The 18,174-nt window shown below is 39.2% G+C and overlaps 1 protein-coding gene across 2 annotated transcripts in view; it reads left to right on the top strand.

Annotated features, from left to right (window-relative positions):
* The window catches only part of DCAF5 (DDB1 and CUL4 associated factor 5), a 73,180-nt gene that overhangs the window by 44,142 nt on the left and 10,864 nt on the right, over positions 1–18,174 (top strand). For both annotated transcript variants that reach the window (XM_057420209.1, XM_057420210.1), the window contains one exon: positions 9,167–9,233. In XM_057420209.1, coding sequence (XP_057276192.1) covers positions 9,167–9,233 — 67 coding nt within the window. The remainder of the gene's footprint in view (positions 1–9,166; positions 9,234–18,174) is intronic.

An 18,174-nucleotide genomic window follows, 5' to 3' on the forward strand; every position in this document is an offset into this window, starting at 1 on the left:
CCCTTCCCGGAACAGGATTAGCTCTATAGGTGCCAGGAGTTTTAAATGGTTGTGATTGCGTTTGTAAAGAAATGAAACTTTTCTTCTGTGTTCTTAGGTTTTTGTCATCTAACTTAAAGGCCATTTATCTCAGTAAGCAGTACTTATCTGTGTCTAGCTTTAAAAACTAAATAGAAAAAAGTAAATTATTCTTCTAAAGATATATTGTGAGTTGCCTGTGCACAGAGAAGACTATATGAATAGTAGCTTACTGCAGTCAGCATTTCTTATTATATGAAAAGCACTTAGAGTGAAAATGTTGCTCTGCTTGGATAAAAAGGAAATCAGTGTCTTACTTTGTCTTAAATTGGCTTCTTCTAAGAATTACTGATGAAGTTGTATTTTGGTTTTTTACTTTATCTGAATTGTACTTTAAATCCCAGCTATATGCATAACATTACATAGATCTAAAATATACATACACAAGTAATTTCCCTGGCTATGAAATTTATTTATTTATTTATTCCACATTATTTTTGTTAATTGACATGGGAGGGTCATACTGAAAATGTCTCTTCAAAGTCACAGCCTTGACAGAAGGCTGGGAGTTTTCTTTAACCCTTCTTAATTCTGGTTGCCTCTTCCCCCATTCCCTGGGACATCCTGCCAGCCCCATTTCCTGTCTCTTCTGCATTCCTGTAAGCCCTTGGGGGATGTTTTTAGACCTCTGGACAGTAATGCATTAGCCTGAAGGGACCTATACTGCGGCTAAATTCTGCTGGGGTGAAACCCTCACTAGAAAGACTTTGAAGTTTTCAGGCTTCATGTTCCTCATAGCGCATCACAGGAGATCTGCAGTTCAGTAGCATCCCTTGCACAACTAGGGAGAGGGAAGAGAAGAGTGAGCAGGAATGCACTGCTGAAGATGACACATGAAAGGTGCTTCACTTGACAGTGCTTCTTGAGGTGTTAAAACTAGGCCTTGTCTAGATACTGAAAAAATGACTGAACTCTGAAGGATTTTGACTAAGGGAATATTTGATTTAATGTGTGTTTAAAAAAGTAAAATAACATTTGGCTGAAGAAGACAAAAGAGAGCAATTGAGGTACATGCAGTTTCAGCCATGTACAGAAAAGTCTCCTTCATGTGCTCAGCTAAACTTATTGCTTTGTTTGGAATGTAATAGGAGTATTGTCCTTGCCATAGAAATCTCCAGTAAAGGTTTCTAAGTTGCTTTTGTTCATGAATAAAGTTGCTGTTATGGCCTTTCTGACTGGCAATAAGGCAGCTGTAAAAATGTTGATGTATTGTTCCTGATGATGCTTCTGTAAGCATTTAAAACTGCCCCATGCAGAGTTGGCTCCTTATAAGATTAGGGATTTAGGGAGTGGGAATACAGATTTTTGGCTTTTAATTTTATGTACTAGAAGTAATTAGCATTTTTCCAGTCTGCTGTGTCACAGCTTTTCCCACTTCATGAGATAGGCATGCTACTTACTGAGGAACAAAGTTTCTGTTATAAAAAGCCTTTGGACATACCTGCTTGATTCTCAGGCCGAGATGGAAAACTTTTAAGTTCTTTTTTTGTGCCAGTTTCAACCTCCCTGAATAACAGTCTTGAACAGTACAGGTTGCAAGCTGCTATCCTGGCTAGTATGAAAAAAGACATCTGTTTTCAAAGCAAACATGTTTTTTAGTACCACAGTACTATGATCTCTAGTAGTAGCTTACTCTTTGAATTTGTTAAATACTGTACAAAAGACACAATTTGCAACCCAGAATTTATTAGAAAGCAGAGGATAAAATATATAAGTATCCTTTCTTGTTAGCAAATTATTTTCTTAACCATAAGTTTTCCAAAACATATTTCAGAATTGGCTTTCTTGTGCTGTACTGCCACCACCAGACCCCTATAGAAGGTGAAAGGTTGAAATACATAAATGAGAAGAAATGTATTTAATGTCTGATTGCAGTTTGTATGGTATTTTACTGTTCTAACTGCCGAACCAGACTGCCACTGTGTTTGCTTGCTTGTTGCTTTTTGAATAGGAAGAAGTCTTTACCTCCTCAATAGATGTGTCCTTACCTCGTTTCCTCTCTGGTCAGTGGCTAGTCTTAACAGTAGAAATTTGGTTTGAAACAAATCTGTGGGTTTTCTATCTGTAGCCTTAACACTAAGTTCTCATCAAATGGTAAATGAAGTATTTAAATGAAGTTTTTAAAAGTTGAGTTGAAGTTTTTAAAAATGGAGAATTTAGCAAGGGAAATCTCATTTATAAGGAAGATGTGAAGATGTGTAGAGCAGTTTTGGCATCACAAAAGGCTCAGAAGCAGCTATAAAAAAAAAAACCCTGGTTGTTTTCCATCAGACATTTTTCATGCAAAATATGTAATGTAAAGCAAGACCCCTGTTCACAATTATAATATTATATACACGCAAAGCATATATGTGTATATGAGGCGACCTTTCTTCCTTTTTGTTTTTATTTATTTATAGTTTCCTTTCTTATCCCCTTTGAAATAGTTTTATGAGAAGCAGATTGCAGTGATATCATTGGGATTTTGTTGGGCTCAAGGATGCCCAACAAAATCCCATTTGGGTTTCCTGGTATTTAGTAAGGGGGTGAAATTATAGTACTGCTTTGGTCTCAGTAGCTACTTACAATGTCTCTCTCTCTCCTCTGCATGCCTGCCTGTTTGTAAAATTAGTATTTCTAGGCAGTCCATAATTCTGGAACCCTCAGGTCCTCTATCAAATTTGAAATTGGCCATTAGGCTTGAAAGGTCTTGGAGACAGATGCCACAAAGAACAGAATAGCATAAGCCCTGTTTCCTTAGGACACCTTTCCTCTTTGGAAAAACGTTCAGTTTTCACATTCTTTGTGTAAATGGATTCCTTCTCCAAAGTGCTGATTACTATGAATTTCAATCTCTTTGCACAAATAATCAATGTTTTCAAATTTATGTGATGCTTCAAGTCAAACTGTGGTTTCCTAAGTGCATATCCCACTACAGAGAAGTGCAAGGCAGCTCTTCTCATGAGCTCAAGAGAGGAGCTAACATTTCAACCTAGCAGACTGCCACCAATCCAGATTCTTTATCTGTTGTCATAGAAAAAAGTAAAAGCCTACACCCCACCATCGAGTTACATTATATTACAAGCAATATATGGAGGGACTGTACATCCTGTCTCTTAAAGAAGCTGTGCAAAGCACCAGAAGAACTGTTCCAAAGTTAGATGTCTTTGAGCTTCTTCCGCAGCGTATGAATTTTGCATTACTTCAAGAAGCTAAGAGACAGCTTGCTAAAAGCCTGAGAAAGATTCCATCTACTCTGATCTTTCTGCCCCAAGTTTCATTGGCCCCTCTGAGGAAAGGACAGACATGCTCAAGTAAGTAGGAACTGAGAGTTAGGTTTAGTCTCATTCGGAGCTGACTTGTTAGTGAAGTGGTAAGCAGCATTGTGGAATTTGAGTCTCTCATTCTTCTGCTAGTAGCTTAGCAGCAATCAGTTTTCAAATGGTTACCATCTCTGTACTGTTACCCATGGTCTCATTCATACATTTGTAATTATATGGTGATAAAGCTTTTTGGTATCAGCTTTTAAGGCAAATTCTCCTACATTCTTCTTGTTCTCTCCTAAATTAGTAGGGCCATTCAGAAGACTTGCTGATACTTTTGGAAAAATGATCTGTGTCTCCTGGTCCATTGTTTAGGGCCAAAAGCTTGAAACGTCTCTGATATAGGTTGTAAGCAAGAGGAAATTTTATGGAAACAGGAAATGTGGATGTTGGAAACTGTAAAATAAGGTTTGATTTAGATAGAATTTTATTGAAATACTCCATATTCAGTAGCATCTGAGGGAATGCAGCTTGTGAGATTTTGGAAGTTTTCAAACTAGCAGTGGTAAGAACAAAAATAAAATCCCCAATGGTAGTACTCTGCAAAACACAGTGCTAATGCTACTGTTACAAGACTATAGCTGCAACAGATTAGATCTCCATTTATTTATATCAACTGCTCTAATTTCCTTGGTGAGAAAGAAATTGAGAAGAGTGGGGAGCAAAGTAATTCTGCCAGATTCCTAATGATAGTTCATTTTAAGCATTTTATGTGTACTGGAAGCTCAGACTGAATTTGTGTTTTCTCCAGCAGCAGACTCTAACCACGCCTGAGAGTTTTCTTCCTTCTAAGGCAAACTTCTGAATCAGCAGCTTGGAGTCATCTGGAAGCCTTTTCCTGTCATTGTTGCTAACAGCTAGGCATAGAAGCCGATTCTTCCCTTCTAAAAAAACTTCAATATTAATTATTCGCAACTGTTTTTCTATCTAATCCGATGTTCATGTGAATATTGTGAATGTTGATTTCCGAAGTCATGGTCAGATACAGCAGCAAAAAATGCAGACAATTAAACAGGTGGTTTTAATATTGGTCTCTCCCCCCAGACATCTGAGCTCCTCTCATAGTGTCTGATCTGATTCAGAATTCAGCACTGTAGTGGTTCTTGAGGTTATGTTCTGCTTGGAGTTTGTCTTTTAAGGGGGAGGGCAGAAGGAATGGAAGTACACGCTGTCTTAGCCATTTATTTGTCTCTCTGAATGTGCATGGTTTTGCCTCTTGCTGGCTTGTCTCTGATTTCATTATCTGGGCTTTTGTTCTGAAAGTGAGTAGAAGGTATTCTTCTAGGAATTACATTTTTCACATCCAGTCAGGTCCAAAAATGCTTGGCCACAATTAAAGTAGAGTCTGAGCATAGACAGCATGACATTATTTCATTTGCCTTACCTGAACCCTTTCTTATTTCCTTTCTGTTCCTTCTTTTTAAAAAGTCTACTCCATTCCCTCAGGAGTTCAGCCCTATTAACTAGGGTTTGGTGCAATTCATAACAATTACTTCTTTAAAATGTCCAGTAGTGAGGACTGACTTTTGCATTTTCTCAATCCTTATTCTCCAACTTTCAACTAGTGTGGAAAACTGTTGGCTGTTGTTACAGTAATAATACATCAAAGAAAAATTTCAACAGGTGGTCATGTAAATGTCCTAGTAATGTCAGTCCAGCTGTGCTCTCCAGGGGCCTTGGGTTCCCATTGTCTTGTGCAAAGAATACTAATTGGAGTTGAGTTTCTTTTTCAAATGTCATGGAAGAGACATGTTTCTGGCTTCAGCAGTTTGGGTGTCTGCTCTTGAAGCTTCAGTAGGCACATTTTTCATGCAGTAGCTGCAGCCATGAAGTTGTGCTTCTGGCAGTCTCTTGGTTTGTCTGAAAAGCCATGTTCTACTTCTTAGATCCCTATCACCTGATCTTACAGAAAAGGATCAAAGAAATGCGTTTGGGGATTTAATTCTTTATTGTGAGAACAGCAGCAAAATATGTACCCTAGAGGTATCCTAACAGGGAAAGAGTGAAAAATAATTCTGACTGCTACAGCAGCAATAATGGAATGACAGGGTTACCAAATAGTGGATATTTTGTGCATTGTGATCTATTTCTGATAATTATTGGCAGAGCTAACTATCAAAAGTTAAATTTATATTTATATTAAAAGTTTGCAACTTGCAGCCCATTGCTTACAACATCAAACTTGTGTAGATGATTTTTATAAATTAATATTTGATAAGTGCTTTTGGCACTTAGTGATGGCTGTCTCGGTTGCAAGATTAAACCCATAAGTCCTTCTTCAGAATGGTTCAGATCCTGAGCTGAGCTTTGTTCCTTGGCTAGACATAAATTGCAATGTGGATGCTTTATTCACCCCTACTTATTTTCTCTTAATTCACTCCAGAATACTTTGGCAGAGTGTATTTGATTGGTGCAGATGTCATTAGGCTAGAGAATGGTAATAAAGCAAAAGGACTTCAAGGTGCTTTTAAGTAAGTAGCAGTTATCTCAATTTGAGATAGTTGGATTGAGTATCTCCGCTATTGGAGATTTCAAAAAGTCATCTGGATATGGTGCTGGGCAGTTGGCTGTAGGTGACCCTGCTTGAGCAGGGTGGCGGAACCAGATGACCTTTGGAGGTCCCTTCCAGCCTCAGCCATTCTGTGATTCTGTGAACTACTTTAAGATACTTTGCCGATTTATTTTTTCTAATCACCCAGATATGACCACCTGAATTTATGCAAGTTTGTGTACTGAACTGCAGTTTATGCCTCTGTTTATGTGGCCTACGTCTGTCTTCCCATTGTAGTGTTCATGAAGCTCATGATGGGTGATGGAGTATAAAGGTTTCAGATGGACATTTTCCTGACACTGCCCACCTCTTCCTTTCCTGCCTCCCAACCCCAAAAACACCCCCAATCCACCAAGGCAATTATTTCCCTCTTTATTTTTATAATCTTGGGGAAAAAAAAAATCAGGAGATCTGGAGATCATCTGCTCAGAGCAAGGCATCCTCACAGTCAGATCAGGTTGCTCAGGGAATTGCCCAGGTGAATTTTAGATTTGTAATGGTGGATATTCCACCACCTTTCTGGGGCTGAGTTGCAGTGTTTGTTACGCTTCTCCTGACCATGCTGTTCCTTTGTGTTCAGCTGGAATTTCCCTTGCTGTGACTTACGACTTCCTGAGCATCCACTGCATGCTTCCGACAGGAGTCTGTCCTAAGCTGCTCTGTATTCCTTCAGGCAGTGGAAGACTCTTGAGGTCTGTCCCTTGACTTTCTTTTCTGGCTAAATAAGGCCAGTTCCCTTAGCTTTTCCTCACAGGTCACATGGCTTCAGCCCAGCAGCCCTCCTCCACTCTCTCTTTGATTTATTAGTGTCTGTTTTATCAGGGGACCTAAACTGGACACAGTGCTCCAGATGTGGCCACAAAAAGTGCCAGGTTAGGGGAATAATCACTTGTCTTTGACCTCCTGGTTGCGCTAATTGCCATTAGTCCGCATCACTGCTATCTCCAAAGCAAGACAGAGTATACTCAGGTCAGTGGTCTTTGCAGGTATTATGTTCTAGTTCTGTGGGCAATGATATGCCAGGTTTCCTAGAGAATTGGCCATTGATTCTTTCAGAACACACAGTGTGTTTCTCTGCAAATGAGTCTGGAAGCTCGCAGACACTATTCCCTGCATGTACATAATGTGCTTTTTCTGTGTTGCATACCTAGTGCAGGATGTCTGAAATCTGTCATTTTAGGGCCTGTCATTGTTGGTTGCTTTTTTTTTTTATTTATAATGTAAAGTGCTAAGTGACTCTATATTGAGAAGCTGTTAGAACTTTTTTTGTTAAAAAGAGTGTTACAGGTATAAATTCAAGATACTGAGCTTTCTAGGTGGTTTGGGAGTCTCCATTTTTTTCCCCACATGTTCTAGGCAATTTGGTTGCTGCTTCAGCCGCACAATTTGGTAATAAATGCTAACAATTGGCAACATTTTTATGGCTTTAAACAAGACTTTTTTTTTTTCCATGTAGCATTTCTTCTGTAACAAAACACATTAGAGGTACTTTCTTTCTGATTGCTGGGAGGTTGCCTATATGAGCTTAAATCATGACAGTGCCCTAATCTGTGTAGTTTTGGCACAGTGGCTCAGCCTGCAGTGGACTAACATTTATGAGCAGTGAAATGAAAGGGAAGTACATATTCCTGGCACTGACAGGTCGGTTTGGCAGGGGTAAATTGCCTGAGTGCTTGAACATGTTGGCTTGTAGAAATTACTTTCTAGCTGGAAAGGATGGGTCTGTGGGTGGTGCAGAACTAGTGTGCACAAGATTTTAAAGGAACTTTTGTTTGATCAGTGCTTCTTATCTGTCAGAAAATGAGCTGAGTGCATTCATAAGTGCTTGCTCACATCCTACATCCTTAAAAAAGAGAAAAAAGAATGGTTGGATTGTGATAGTAGGAAACCAGAGAAGGTATTTTAATGGTTGGTTATTACATTTTTGTGGCTGGAAAAGTCTAAAACTACTGCACTAATGTAATTAGCGTTGCAAACAGAATATATGCAAATTTATAGCAATTTCCTCTGTGTTAGTGTATATTTTTTATTTACTTGCTTCTCAGTCCTGTGTTATTCCAGGAATTGTCTCCTCACTGCTTGATGTTACTTTGCCTGATGAGTTTATGTATCCCCAGAGAATAAAAGACAGAAACCAGTTATATTTGAGCCAAACAAAAAAATTCTGTCTTGTATCAAAGGTTAGAAAGGAACAAACTTGCTCCATTTCTTCTTTTTTTTTTTTCTTCTCTCTTTCATCTACCCTAGTAATAAAATTATTGATTAAGCATAAGCCTTAAGTCAGTTGAGGGCTAGAGATTCACGCTATCTGTACCAGTATAATTGGAATAATTGGAAATCTGCCCTTGGTTCTGTAACGTATCATTTCATCTCTAATTTGAGAAAGAAATAAATGACAGGGAGTAGAGTTTGTTGGAGAAGAGGTACTTGGAGACAAGGTGCAGTGTGTTTGTGTTGTAACTGAGAAGCGTAAACTTAAACCATGTCAAATGTCACCTGTCATTCTAGTGCATGTTTGTAGCATATTGAGCTATTTCAAATTGCATATTGCCTGAACTTCTGTACAGTAGATTGCTTATCATTCATGCACAGTTGAAAAAGGGCAGCCTTTCATCTCTGAAGAGTAACAATAACCAGGAAAAAAATGAATAGTATGATAAATGTGGGGTTTTTTTAAACCACTTGAGGTTGTTGCCAGTGAATGTTTAACTTTGGTTTTGTTCAGTGCTCAAGATTATCCTCAGTTACTGACTTCTGATGGACTTAGTAGACCAATGAACCAGATGTGTTTGTGCTTTTTTAAATGGACATGCTAACTCTCCTAGGTATGTGTTTGATGGAGTTTTACTTGGTAGCTCAGGAGATGATAATAAAGGATGAAGGACATCTACATTAAAAAAAGAGCAGAGTTGAAGGCTGCAAGATAGGAGAGTTTGATTTAGACATGCTTGTATTAAAGACAGCCAAAATCCACAGCCTTGTTTAGCAAAGGAAGCATTCACTTGGGGCAGTAGGCATTAGATACATGAAATACGCTTTCGAATTTTGGTCCGTTTGTATGAATGCAATGTTTTTATGCTCGTATGTCACCCCCACTTAAAGGGTAAGTTGTTCAGCAAGGTGCAAAGAATGATACAAATCATCTTTTTCTCTTTTTTGGTTTGGAGAAACTTGATCAGCAGTATGATCCAGGTGATGCTTTGTGGTAAACCGCTTTTATTTTTGTTCCTAACAGTACATCCTTTCGGGCTCTGATGACTTCAATTTGTATATGTGGAGAATTCCTCCAGATCCAGAAGCAGGTAAGTTTTGTTGGTTTGGAATATGGGGGAGGAGGGGCAGGTGTCTGACAAGTACTGGTTTGCTTTTTTGAAAAATACCTGGTTTTAGCCTCTGAATCTAGGGTAATTCTGAGGAAAGGTGGATGGAGAGAGTTTACAAATGCCTAATCCAATCTCTGGATAACAGTGGCCGATGCTATTTGAATAGTTTATTGTGCTGATTATATTTCTTGTCTCATTAATGATCATTTAAGTCTTCTAGATGAGCTGATGAAGGGAAAGAGCTGTGGCTGGAGCAGGGTGTTTCTTTTCTTCCCTCTTGTCTACCAGCTCTGCTGCTTCTAAACTCATCTAAGCTAGTTCACCAAGGAACTTAGGATCTGTTGCTAGGAAATTTCATCTTGTAATGAAGCTTGCAATGTAAAATGGCGCTGGTTTCACAGGTGAGCAACCACTCACCTGATTTCTAATGCAGAGCAGTTATGCTATTTCACTTTCTGGGTTGAAGAGCACTGTCAGCTGGTGGAAATCACCACTTTTGACTTCCAGCCCTTTCCAATGCTGGGGCAGACATGCTAAGCAAATAGCACTAGCTCAGCTCTGTGTGAAACTATAGGAGAGGAGTGTTAAAGAAAAGCACCAATGTGTGTGGGATGTAATAGTAGTGTTGTAGATTGCACAGTTGGTCAATTGTTTAGTATGGTGTAGGGTTTGGCAATATGACACTCTAAGCTGTACAATGTCAGCAGATCTTTTCTGTTGAAACAAACCACTGGGCTTTTTAGAAGGGTGTTGAATCTTGATGGAAAGAGTTAAGACTTCAGGAAGTGTACTAACAGCAATTTTTAATGGCTCTGACAGTTTAAACTGTACATTTTAGAGATATTAAGTACAATTGAGTGCTATCCTGTGGTCTCAGGTGCTTTAGCAGTAGTGAGAGCAAATTACAAGCTGTGTTAGAGGTAAAATGAAAATATTTTGTTTCATTTTCAAAGGCTGTTAATCATAGCTGTGTAATCCACAGCTGAGAGGATGACTGGCCTCTGAAAGGTTTGGTTAATGGCAGGGTTTTGAGGAAAATGCCATTATAATTTTGGATTGCTTATTTAACCAATATTTGATGTTGCAGTCCAGAAGTCCTGAAGATGGTCGTGCTAATTACACCAGTACCTTGGCTTTTATTTTTGCATAGGGTCTACAGAGACTTCTCCCTGCTTTCCTTTTGAATTTGTATGATTCTCTTTAACAGTTGACACTGGTTTACTACTACTTATGGATTTTCCTCTTAGTTAAAACAAAGGTTACATACATTTAAATCAGTTATTTATCTTTTTAAGTTTTTATGTGTGGACCGTAGGGTTATATTTTATGCATGTCTCTTTACTTGTCCAGACTCCATTTGTAAATTACGGATTTGAGATTTTGTGTTTATCTGGCTGTGGGGCACTTGAAAACTTCTTCCCCGGGCAGCTGCAGGTGACAAACTCTTTATCTGGAACCTTTGCGCAAAGAGTGGTAGCTAGAATTACCCCAAAACAACATCATATGTGGTTTGGTCAGCTTTCTTGTTTCTGGTTCTGGTAACTTGAGGTAGGGTGTCAGCAAACTTGCAACATCTCAGTTACAAAATGAGTTACTTTTTGTCAAGTGCCCTCAGTGGTTGCTTAATGGGAGCAGAAGACCCTGTAGTAGGAACCTGTATGTCTTAGTCTCTTGTAATTAAGCAGTTCTCTTACTGAAACATTTTAGCAAAACTTACCAAGATCTGTTTTGATAAACCTGAAATTTCAGCAAGTAACTCATTGGCCATCCAAGTCACCTCTGATGGGCTTATTGAAGCTCTTCTTCATTCACCTCTTGAAGGGTTGTGCCTGTTTTGGATGCGATGAAGCTTTCTTGAGTCTCATCCTGTGGTTCAGAATAGTTGTTCAGCTAGAGAGGTTGCTGTGCTTCCTTCTTGGAAAAGAAATCTTTCTGTAGGGATGTGGAGACCTTGAAAACCTTATGCTTCAATGGAGCACTCCTTGTTCTCATGTTCTTGCTTAAAATAGGAGTGTCTTTGGGTATGTGATCCAAGGGGGTGGAATGTGGTCTTTCGTTTAAAATACTGTACAAACTAGAGAGGATGATGTAATGTCCAGTACTGATGGTTTGCATTTAAAGTAAAAATATCTGATTTTTACCTTCCGGTTGAATTCAGACATTATGTTGCTATAAATATTTAAATTACATCAGCTGTTTGTAAATAGCAAATTTTTGCAAGCCTAAACCTTTTCACAGGGCTGCATCCTAAAAAATAACTCCGAAATAGTTTGCTTAAGTACAGGTGCAGCAAGTACCTAGCTATCTAGTGGTAAGTAACATCGCTACACAAAAGGTAAGTAAAGTGGGAAGAAACACCAGTCAAACAATTGCAAACATGTTTCAAGCTGGAGGAATGTGGTTACCTATGTTGGTATTTCGCTGAGAAAATGAAAAGATCTGCTGGGTTTTGGTGGGGGTTTTTTTGTGGATTTTTTTTGTGGATTTTTTTTTTTTTGTTTGGTGGGGTTTTTGTTGGTGGTTTGGGTTTTTTTGTTTGTTTTTGTTTTTATGGGTTAGGGTTTGTTTTGTTTTGTTTTGTTTTTTCCCCTAAATAATATATTAGAGGTGTTCTCCCAGTAGGTTGCCTTGAGTCACTCCTCCTCAGTTGGAAACTGCCTGTGTTTTGGTTCAGTCCAGTTATTAAACAGTGTTTACTTCAGGGCAGGAAGGTCTATGAAAAAGGGTATTTCCTAGATTGCTTAGGAACCTATTCTGTTGAAGAGTTTCATTGGTGGTCTCCCTCCACAATATTAGATTATTCTAAATTGGCCAGGATTTCGTATGCCAGAAGGATGGTTACTCTTTTACCACCTTTTGTCTTTTCTTGAAGATGGAATAATTTGATCATTTTTTTCCACTTTCTTCTCCATCCAAGTACTACTTAGTTTTCCACTGTGCTGCAGAAGTAATTGCCAGTTGTTTGAATTTGTTAGCCAGTTTCCTCTTTAAAGTGTGTATATATACACACACATAAAATACATATTTTCTTCAGGGGTAGAATTTCTAGAAAAATTAATACATTAGCCTGGCAGAGGCAGTCCTGCATTTCCACAGCTTTTACTTAACTCCAAGGCAAGAAAGAAGTGAGAAGAGGCATCAGCCCAATGTGACCTGCCTAGCAAGACTGTTAGTATATAAGCACTTCAGGTAGTATTTAAATCTAACTCCTATAAACACAGTCTCTTAGCTGGTAAAGAATCCCTGTTCAAGACAGAACCTGACATGTCTTGTGTGGTAATAGAGGGCTTAGTAGGCCAAATGTTTTGCAAAATGGAATTTGCATTCCTCACCCACTACTCTGAATCATCTTTGCAACTCAGAGCTTGTCTCTTGCTTTTGAAATATTGCTCAAAGATGCTATGTGAGGGGTATGATATTTATTTGTGATTGAGAAGACAGTTGGGGATCCTTCAGTTTACGTTAGCAGGCTGTCACCAGACTTTGAAAAAACTTCATGAAATCAGAACAGCAAAGTGCATTTCAGAGTCTCTTTTTAATTCTGGCTTTGACTGTAACTGCTAGCAAGAAAGGGCCTGTCATTGTGGTCTAGTTACTAAACTAATTGCACCAATTTTTGGCAGAACTGATGAAATTCTTCCCTTTTTTTCTCCTCATTGGTCACTGTAAATGCAGACACCTCTTTAGGCTTGAAGAATTCAGCAACGGATCTTTTCACGACATTTGAACAGGGTTATCTTACTGGAGGCAGCTTGTGGTTTAAGTTCTCAAAGTTCCAGACTGATAGGTGAAGATGAATAATAGATGGTTAAGTGTTTCTTAATGCCTTTAGCTATTTTTGAGGTTTTTATGTATGGGCAGACATGCATATATACATACCATTTAGGCTGGGGCAGGGGGAATCTGGCTAAACAGGGAGCATTCTCTGGAAGGCTTGTATTTTTAAAAATATTATTTTTTTCTGAGGTATGGTCTTGGGATCTAAACTGTTTTACTTTCAGGACTGTAGTTTGTCTTTTCCTTCAGGTAGGTGTTTACCATAGTGTGCTATGAACAGTTGTTTGATTATCACAGCAAGTAAGTCATGGGGCAGTGTAAAAGAGGTTCTTGTATTCAGTGGAATTTAGACTGGTTTCCATGCTATGTGAATTGAAATACCAGAATCCTGCGGAAATGTCCCTGCTAGATGGCATCTATCAGAAAACAAGGCAGTGTTGGGTGCATTGGAGTGCTGTAGCCACATGGAAGACACATTCAGCATCCACAAGTTTCTCTCACTGCCTTAGTGTATTTAATATCTAATTTAGCACTAGACAGCTGAAGATAACACTGAGCATTGGGAGTGGCTGGAGAAGCCTTAGTCCCCAGCAACTAGCCACCTGATTGTACCAAAGCTCTTTTCTCTTATTGAACATGTTTGCAGCTACCAGTACAAAATAAATGCACAGGCAAGCAATTTTCACACCTCCATTAAAAAAAAAATTCTATCAGTTGTGTAATAATTTCACTTATTTATTCCCTTTAGGTTCAGAAAGCATAGCTGTTGGTGGTAATTTGCATGGTTCCAATAACATTGTAAATATCATTGTGACCTATACAACAGAGCAGAAAAGCAATCTGTTCAGACCAGAAAAGAGGGCAGAGGAAAGGGTGTGCCAAAGTTTATTTCTATAGTAATTTGTCGTAGCTTTTATATTGCTGTTCAACTCTACTGCTGGTAACAGCAGTGGGAGGGTTGGTATAGATAAGTTGTAGATGGATATGGCAGATACTTAGCAGCAACAAAATAAGGGAGAAAATACACTTCCAAAAATAGCCACTACCACTACAGCTTTCTGCATGTTCTTTTGATGTTTAAATGTGAATTTTTACTTTGGCTTTTGGAACCTCTTCAGAGGTATGAAACCACCACAGAGCTGGTTCTGGGCACAGTCTAGACCAAGTGAGTGATTGCCTGGAAAGGCAGGTTGCCTGAAGCAAGTGCCAGCCCATTGCTCCCTCTACTTATGCTGAAGCTCTGCAAGGCCATGCTGATCCTTTACCTTACCTGGGAGGTGGAAGGTGGGTTTGAAGGTGACAGAGGCAGCAGTCTGCAGATGAGTTGGAGCTGCTTTCTTGTGGGGAGACACTACCTTTTTGCTTTCTCATGTAATAGCAGAAGTACTAGGCTGGAGTCCCCTGTTGCCGCTTCCAAACTGTCTCCTCTTAGCATGCCAGGAAGAGAAAAAATGTTGGCCAGCCCTTGTCGTTCTTGCCCCATATATGATGCAACCAAATCAGTTTTGCCTGTGCTGCTGAGAAGACCTGAAGTTGCCCTGACTACTGCCAGAGCTAGAGTCAGATTCCTGATGTCACTAGAAGAGTGCTGCAGGGCTCTGTGCTCTCAGGCAAAAGTGCTTGTGTTTTTAAATCTAGTTTCTCTGCATATGGGTCTCTGAGGAGCAAAACATCTGTATTGTACAAAACAAATACAGGTGTGTGAGTGACCAGAAAGAGACTTTTTAAGGAGTCTAAAGATAATCTGCTGCACTGAAAGCAGAGGCCCTATGTGCTATGCGTATTTGCTTGTATTGTGCTGTGCATTTGCTTTCCAAAATCTGGTGCCTCTCTTCCGTTAGTGCATCATGACCTCATAGGATTCAAATGCAGGGCAATTGTCTACGGTCTAAATATGCCCTGGATTATTATTAATGAAAACCAAATTAATTTTAAATGATCTTTCTACTGTAGTGCCAAGTACTACACTGGAATGGTATGCCATGGCACGCTGGCAGCTGGTTCTTCTCAGGAGTTTTCAGCACTTTGAGTAATTCACAAGGCTTGTGTGAAGTTATGCTTTAGTCTGTTGAACGTCTTTCTGCCTTATATGAACAATCAGTGAGGCTTCTTCTTTTTCAGTGTCCTAGTTAGAAAGGACTTCTTCTTAATGAGGTCATTTAATTCCTCTGTTACAGAGCCAGTAGAGGATTGCTCCTTATCCCAGCAGGTTCTCCAGTGCTTTGACAGTTTTTTAAATGTTTGGAATAACGCCGCCTCCATTAGTTTGGAGGCTGTTCTACATTCTCACAGGATTTTGCCTCTAGGGCTCTTTTCCTAATAATATATCACCTCCCTTTTTACCTTATCCTTCAAATAATTCATTCTTCTGGGGTTTTTTAAACAGTACTGCATGTTGTGGAGCTTGCGCATGGAAGTCAGATTGCTGTCCAAGTATCTCACTGTCCTTCATTACGATTTACTAGTGTTTTTTAAAATGTACTGGTATGTACCATCCAGAATGTTCTCAATATGTGAAATGTCAAGTTATTTGCATAAATATTTACAAAGCCATATAATTAACAAGGGTCTCATTAGCATAATATTTAAAACATAAAGTAATAAAGCCAACTGAGAAGTAATCACTTGGGCAACTTGGTGGACATATGCTCTTGCTTCATAGCATTGTATTATTTCTTTGTTCTGTCTGTGTTGGAGCCTGTAGATAGGCCTCGTGTTGCCATGGTTTTCTTGTCAAACACATGTAGGGGAGGTCTGTTTAAAAATGTACACTTCAGATTTAGGCTTTTATAAGTTATTTCTTCCATCTGGTCAGATACTGGAATACAATTTTATTAAAGAATTTTTTGAGACTTTGTATTGCCCTCTTTGGAGCACTTGTTTGCAGGGCGTAGAGGAAGATTTTCTTGACATGTCACTTTGTGTATCAAATAAAAGCAGACCAAAAAAGCTCTGATCAACACAGCTAGAACACTAAGCCGCTACTCAGAACTGTCTCAAAGCATAGCAATTTTTGGAATGTATTGCAAAAACAGCTAGTATATCTCCATTCCTTCGCTCCAGTAGTTAGAGGTTAGACAGACAGAAACCTTCTAAAATCAGCATAATCAGCCTCTGAAAACTTTAAGACTTTTTTAAAGAATACATATATATTATTAATAACATATATGTAAGCTAATGGCTTCTGTATAAACACTGCTTATACACATGGTAACTGTGTTAAGAATGTAAAAGCTGCCACTTAAAACAGTTGTAGGACCTGTGCATGCCACTAAATTCAAAGGCAAAGAAACAACACTCTCCTCCCATTCCCTAAATAAACCCTCACAAACCTCAAAAGCAAAATTTGAGTGTTGTTGGGATAGCAGAGGTCAATTCTGCTGAAACAATACAAATAAAAATACCAGTTTAAGTGAGGACAGCAAAAAGAAATAGAAATTATTGCATGCAGAAAAAGGAAGATGGCTTCAGGAATTTGAGCAGTTTATGGCCAACCTTCATTTAATGTACAGATGCACTTCTTTTTTTTTGCCAGCAGACATGAGGGAACTTAACTCACACTGTGAGATGGCTAGAAGCTCTATGGCTACAACTAAGCCTCTGCTGAGAGACCAGGGGTATTCCAGACAAGTCTGGATTCAGGCATATGTCTGCCACGCAGATACTCGTGTAATACAGTACCAACTTTGCTGGGCTACTATAAAATGAAGGGACCACTGTCAGGATAATAATGTAGAAGAGTCTCTGTTAAGCACATACTTAGAGACATTGCTTAAGATTACAGGAGTTGGTAGACAAAAATTGAATCAGGAAAAAATGAGGTTCTGGGGCAGTCTGTTATATTTGATACCAAGATTATCAGAGTATTGCTGGAGTCAGTACTCTTTGGCTTAAATGATTAAAACCTCCCGTACTACTAGAAAAAACTGCTAAGATTTGTAATTTCAGTAATCTGTTTCTATGGGACTTTTCTGTAATGGGGCAGTTAGATGTTTTAAGGGGCTTTGTAGGGAGGTTCAGCTTCACTCTAAGAAGAGTGAAGCATGTTCTACTACCGCGCTCCCTCTGATTTTATTGTTAACAGCTTAAAAGGAATTTAGGGAACTTCAGTATTAAAGCAGAAGGTTTTGGGGTTCCTCTATGGAATCAGAACAGTTAAGGTTGGAAGGGACCTTAAAGATCATTAAGTCCATCACCCCTGCCAAGGGCAGGGACACCTTCCACTAGACCACGTTGCTCAAAGGGCCATCCAGCCTGGCCTGGAGCGCTCTCAGGGATGAGGCATCAACAGCTTCTCTGGGCAACCCGTTCCAATGTCTCGCCACTCTTCCTTATATCCAGTATAAATCTGATATTTCAGCTTAAAACTGTTGCCCCTTCTCCTCTCACTACAGGCCTTAGTAAAAGTCTGTCTGTGTATTTCTTATCATTTTCCTCTTTATTAAAAAGCTGTAATAAGGTCTTCCCAGAGCCCTGTCTTCTCCAGGCTGAGCAACCCCAAGTCGCTCAGCCTTTCCTTGTAGGAGAGATGTTCCAGCCCTCTGATCATTTTTTTGTGGCCTTCCTCTGGACCCTCTCCAATGGGTCTATGTCTTTCCTATCCTGGGGACTCCAAAGCTGAATGCAGTACTGCAGGTGGGGTCTCACCAGAACAGAGGACATGGGCAGAATCACCTCCCTTGACCTGCTGGCCAGGCTAGTTTGGGTGCAGCCCAGGATTTGATTGGCTTTCTGAGCTTCAGACTCTGGCTGAATTTGACTGCAGCCTAGGGACAGCTGCATTCTAGACATGGCATGCTGTGTACATTTTATCCAGTGCTCTTAGTGTATCGATAAATGCTTAAATTTTAACGCCAGAAGACAGTTCTGGTATTAAACAACTGTTTTCATTGTTTTACTAGGAAAATAACCATGGGTTTATTCACCCTGCTAACAGTACCACAAGAAGTCAATGACTGACTTGGAAATGCAGCCCAAGATATTGGTGCCCTAAATTTGTATTTTATTTTCCTTATAATTGTTTTTTTGCTCAGTGTCTAATTTCTGTCTCTTTTGTGTCTTGTACATAGGGCATATTTCTTGTTCTGTACTGGCAGCTAAAGTCCATGGATAGCTAAAACTTGGTTTAAGCATAACTTACAGA

Source organism: Pezoporus wallicus, unplaced genomic scaffold, assembly GCF_028554395.1.
Source record: "Pezoporus wallicus isolate ANWC-B61680 ecotype Strahan unplaced genomic scaffold, APGP_CSIRO_Pwel_v1 contig_5418, whole genome shotgun sequence".
In the NCBI taxonomy this organism is placed as follows: Eukaryota; Metazoa; Chordata; class Aves; order Psittaciformes; family Psittacidae; genus Pezoporus; species Pezoporus wallicus.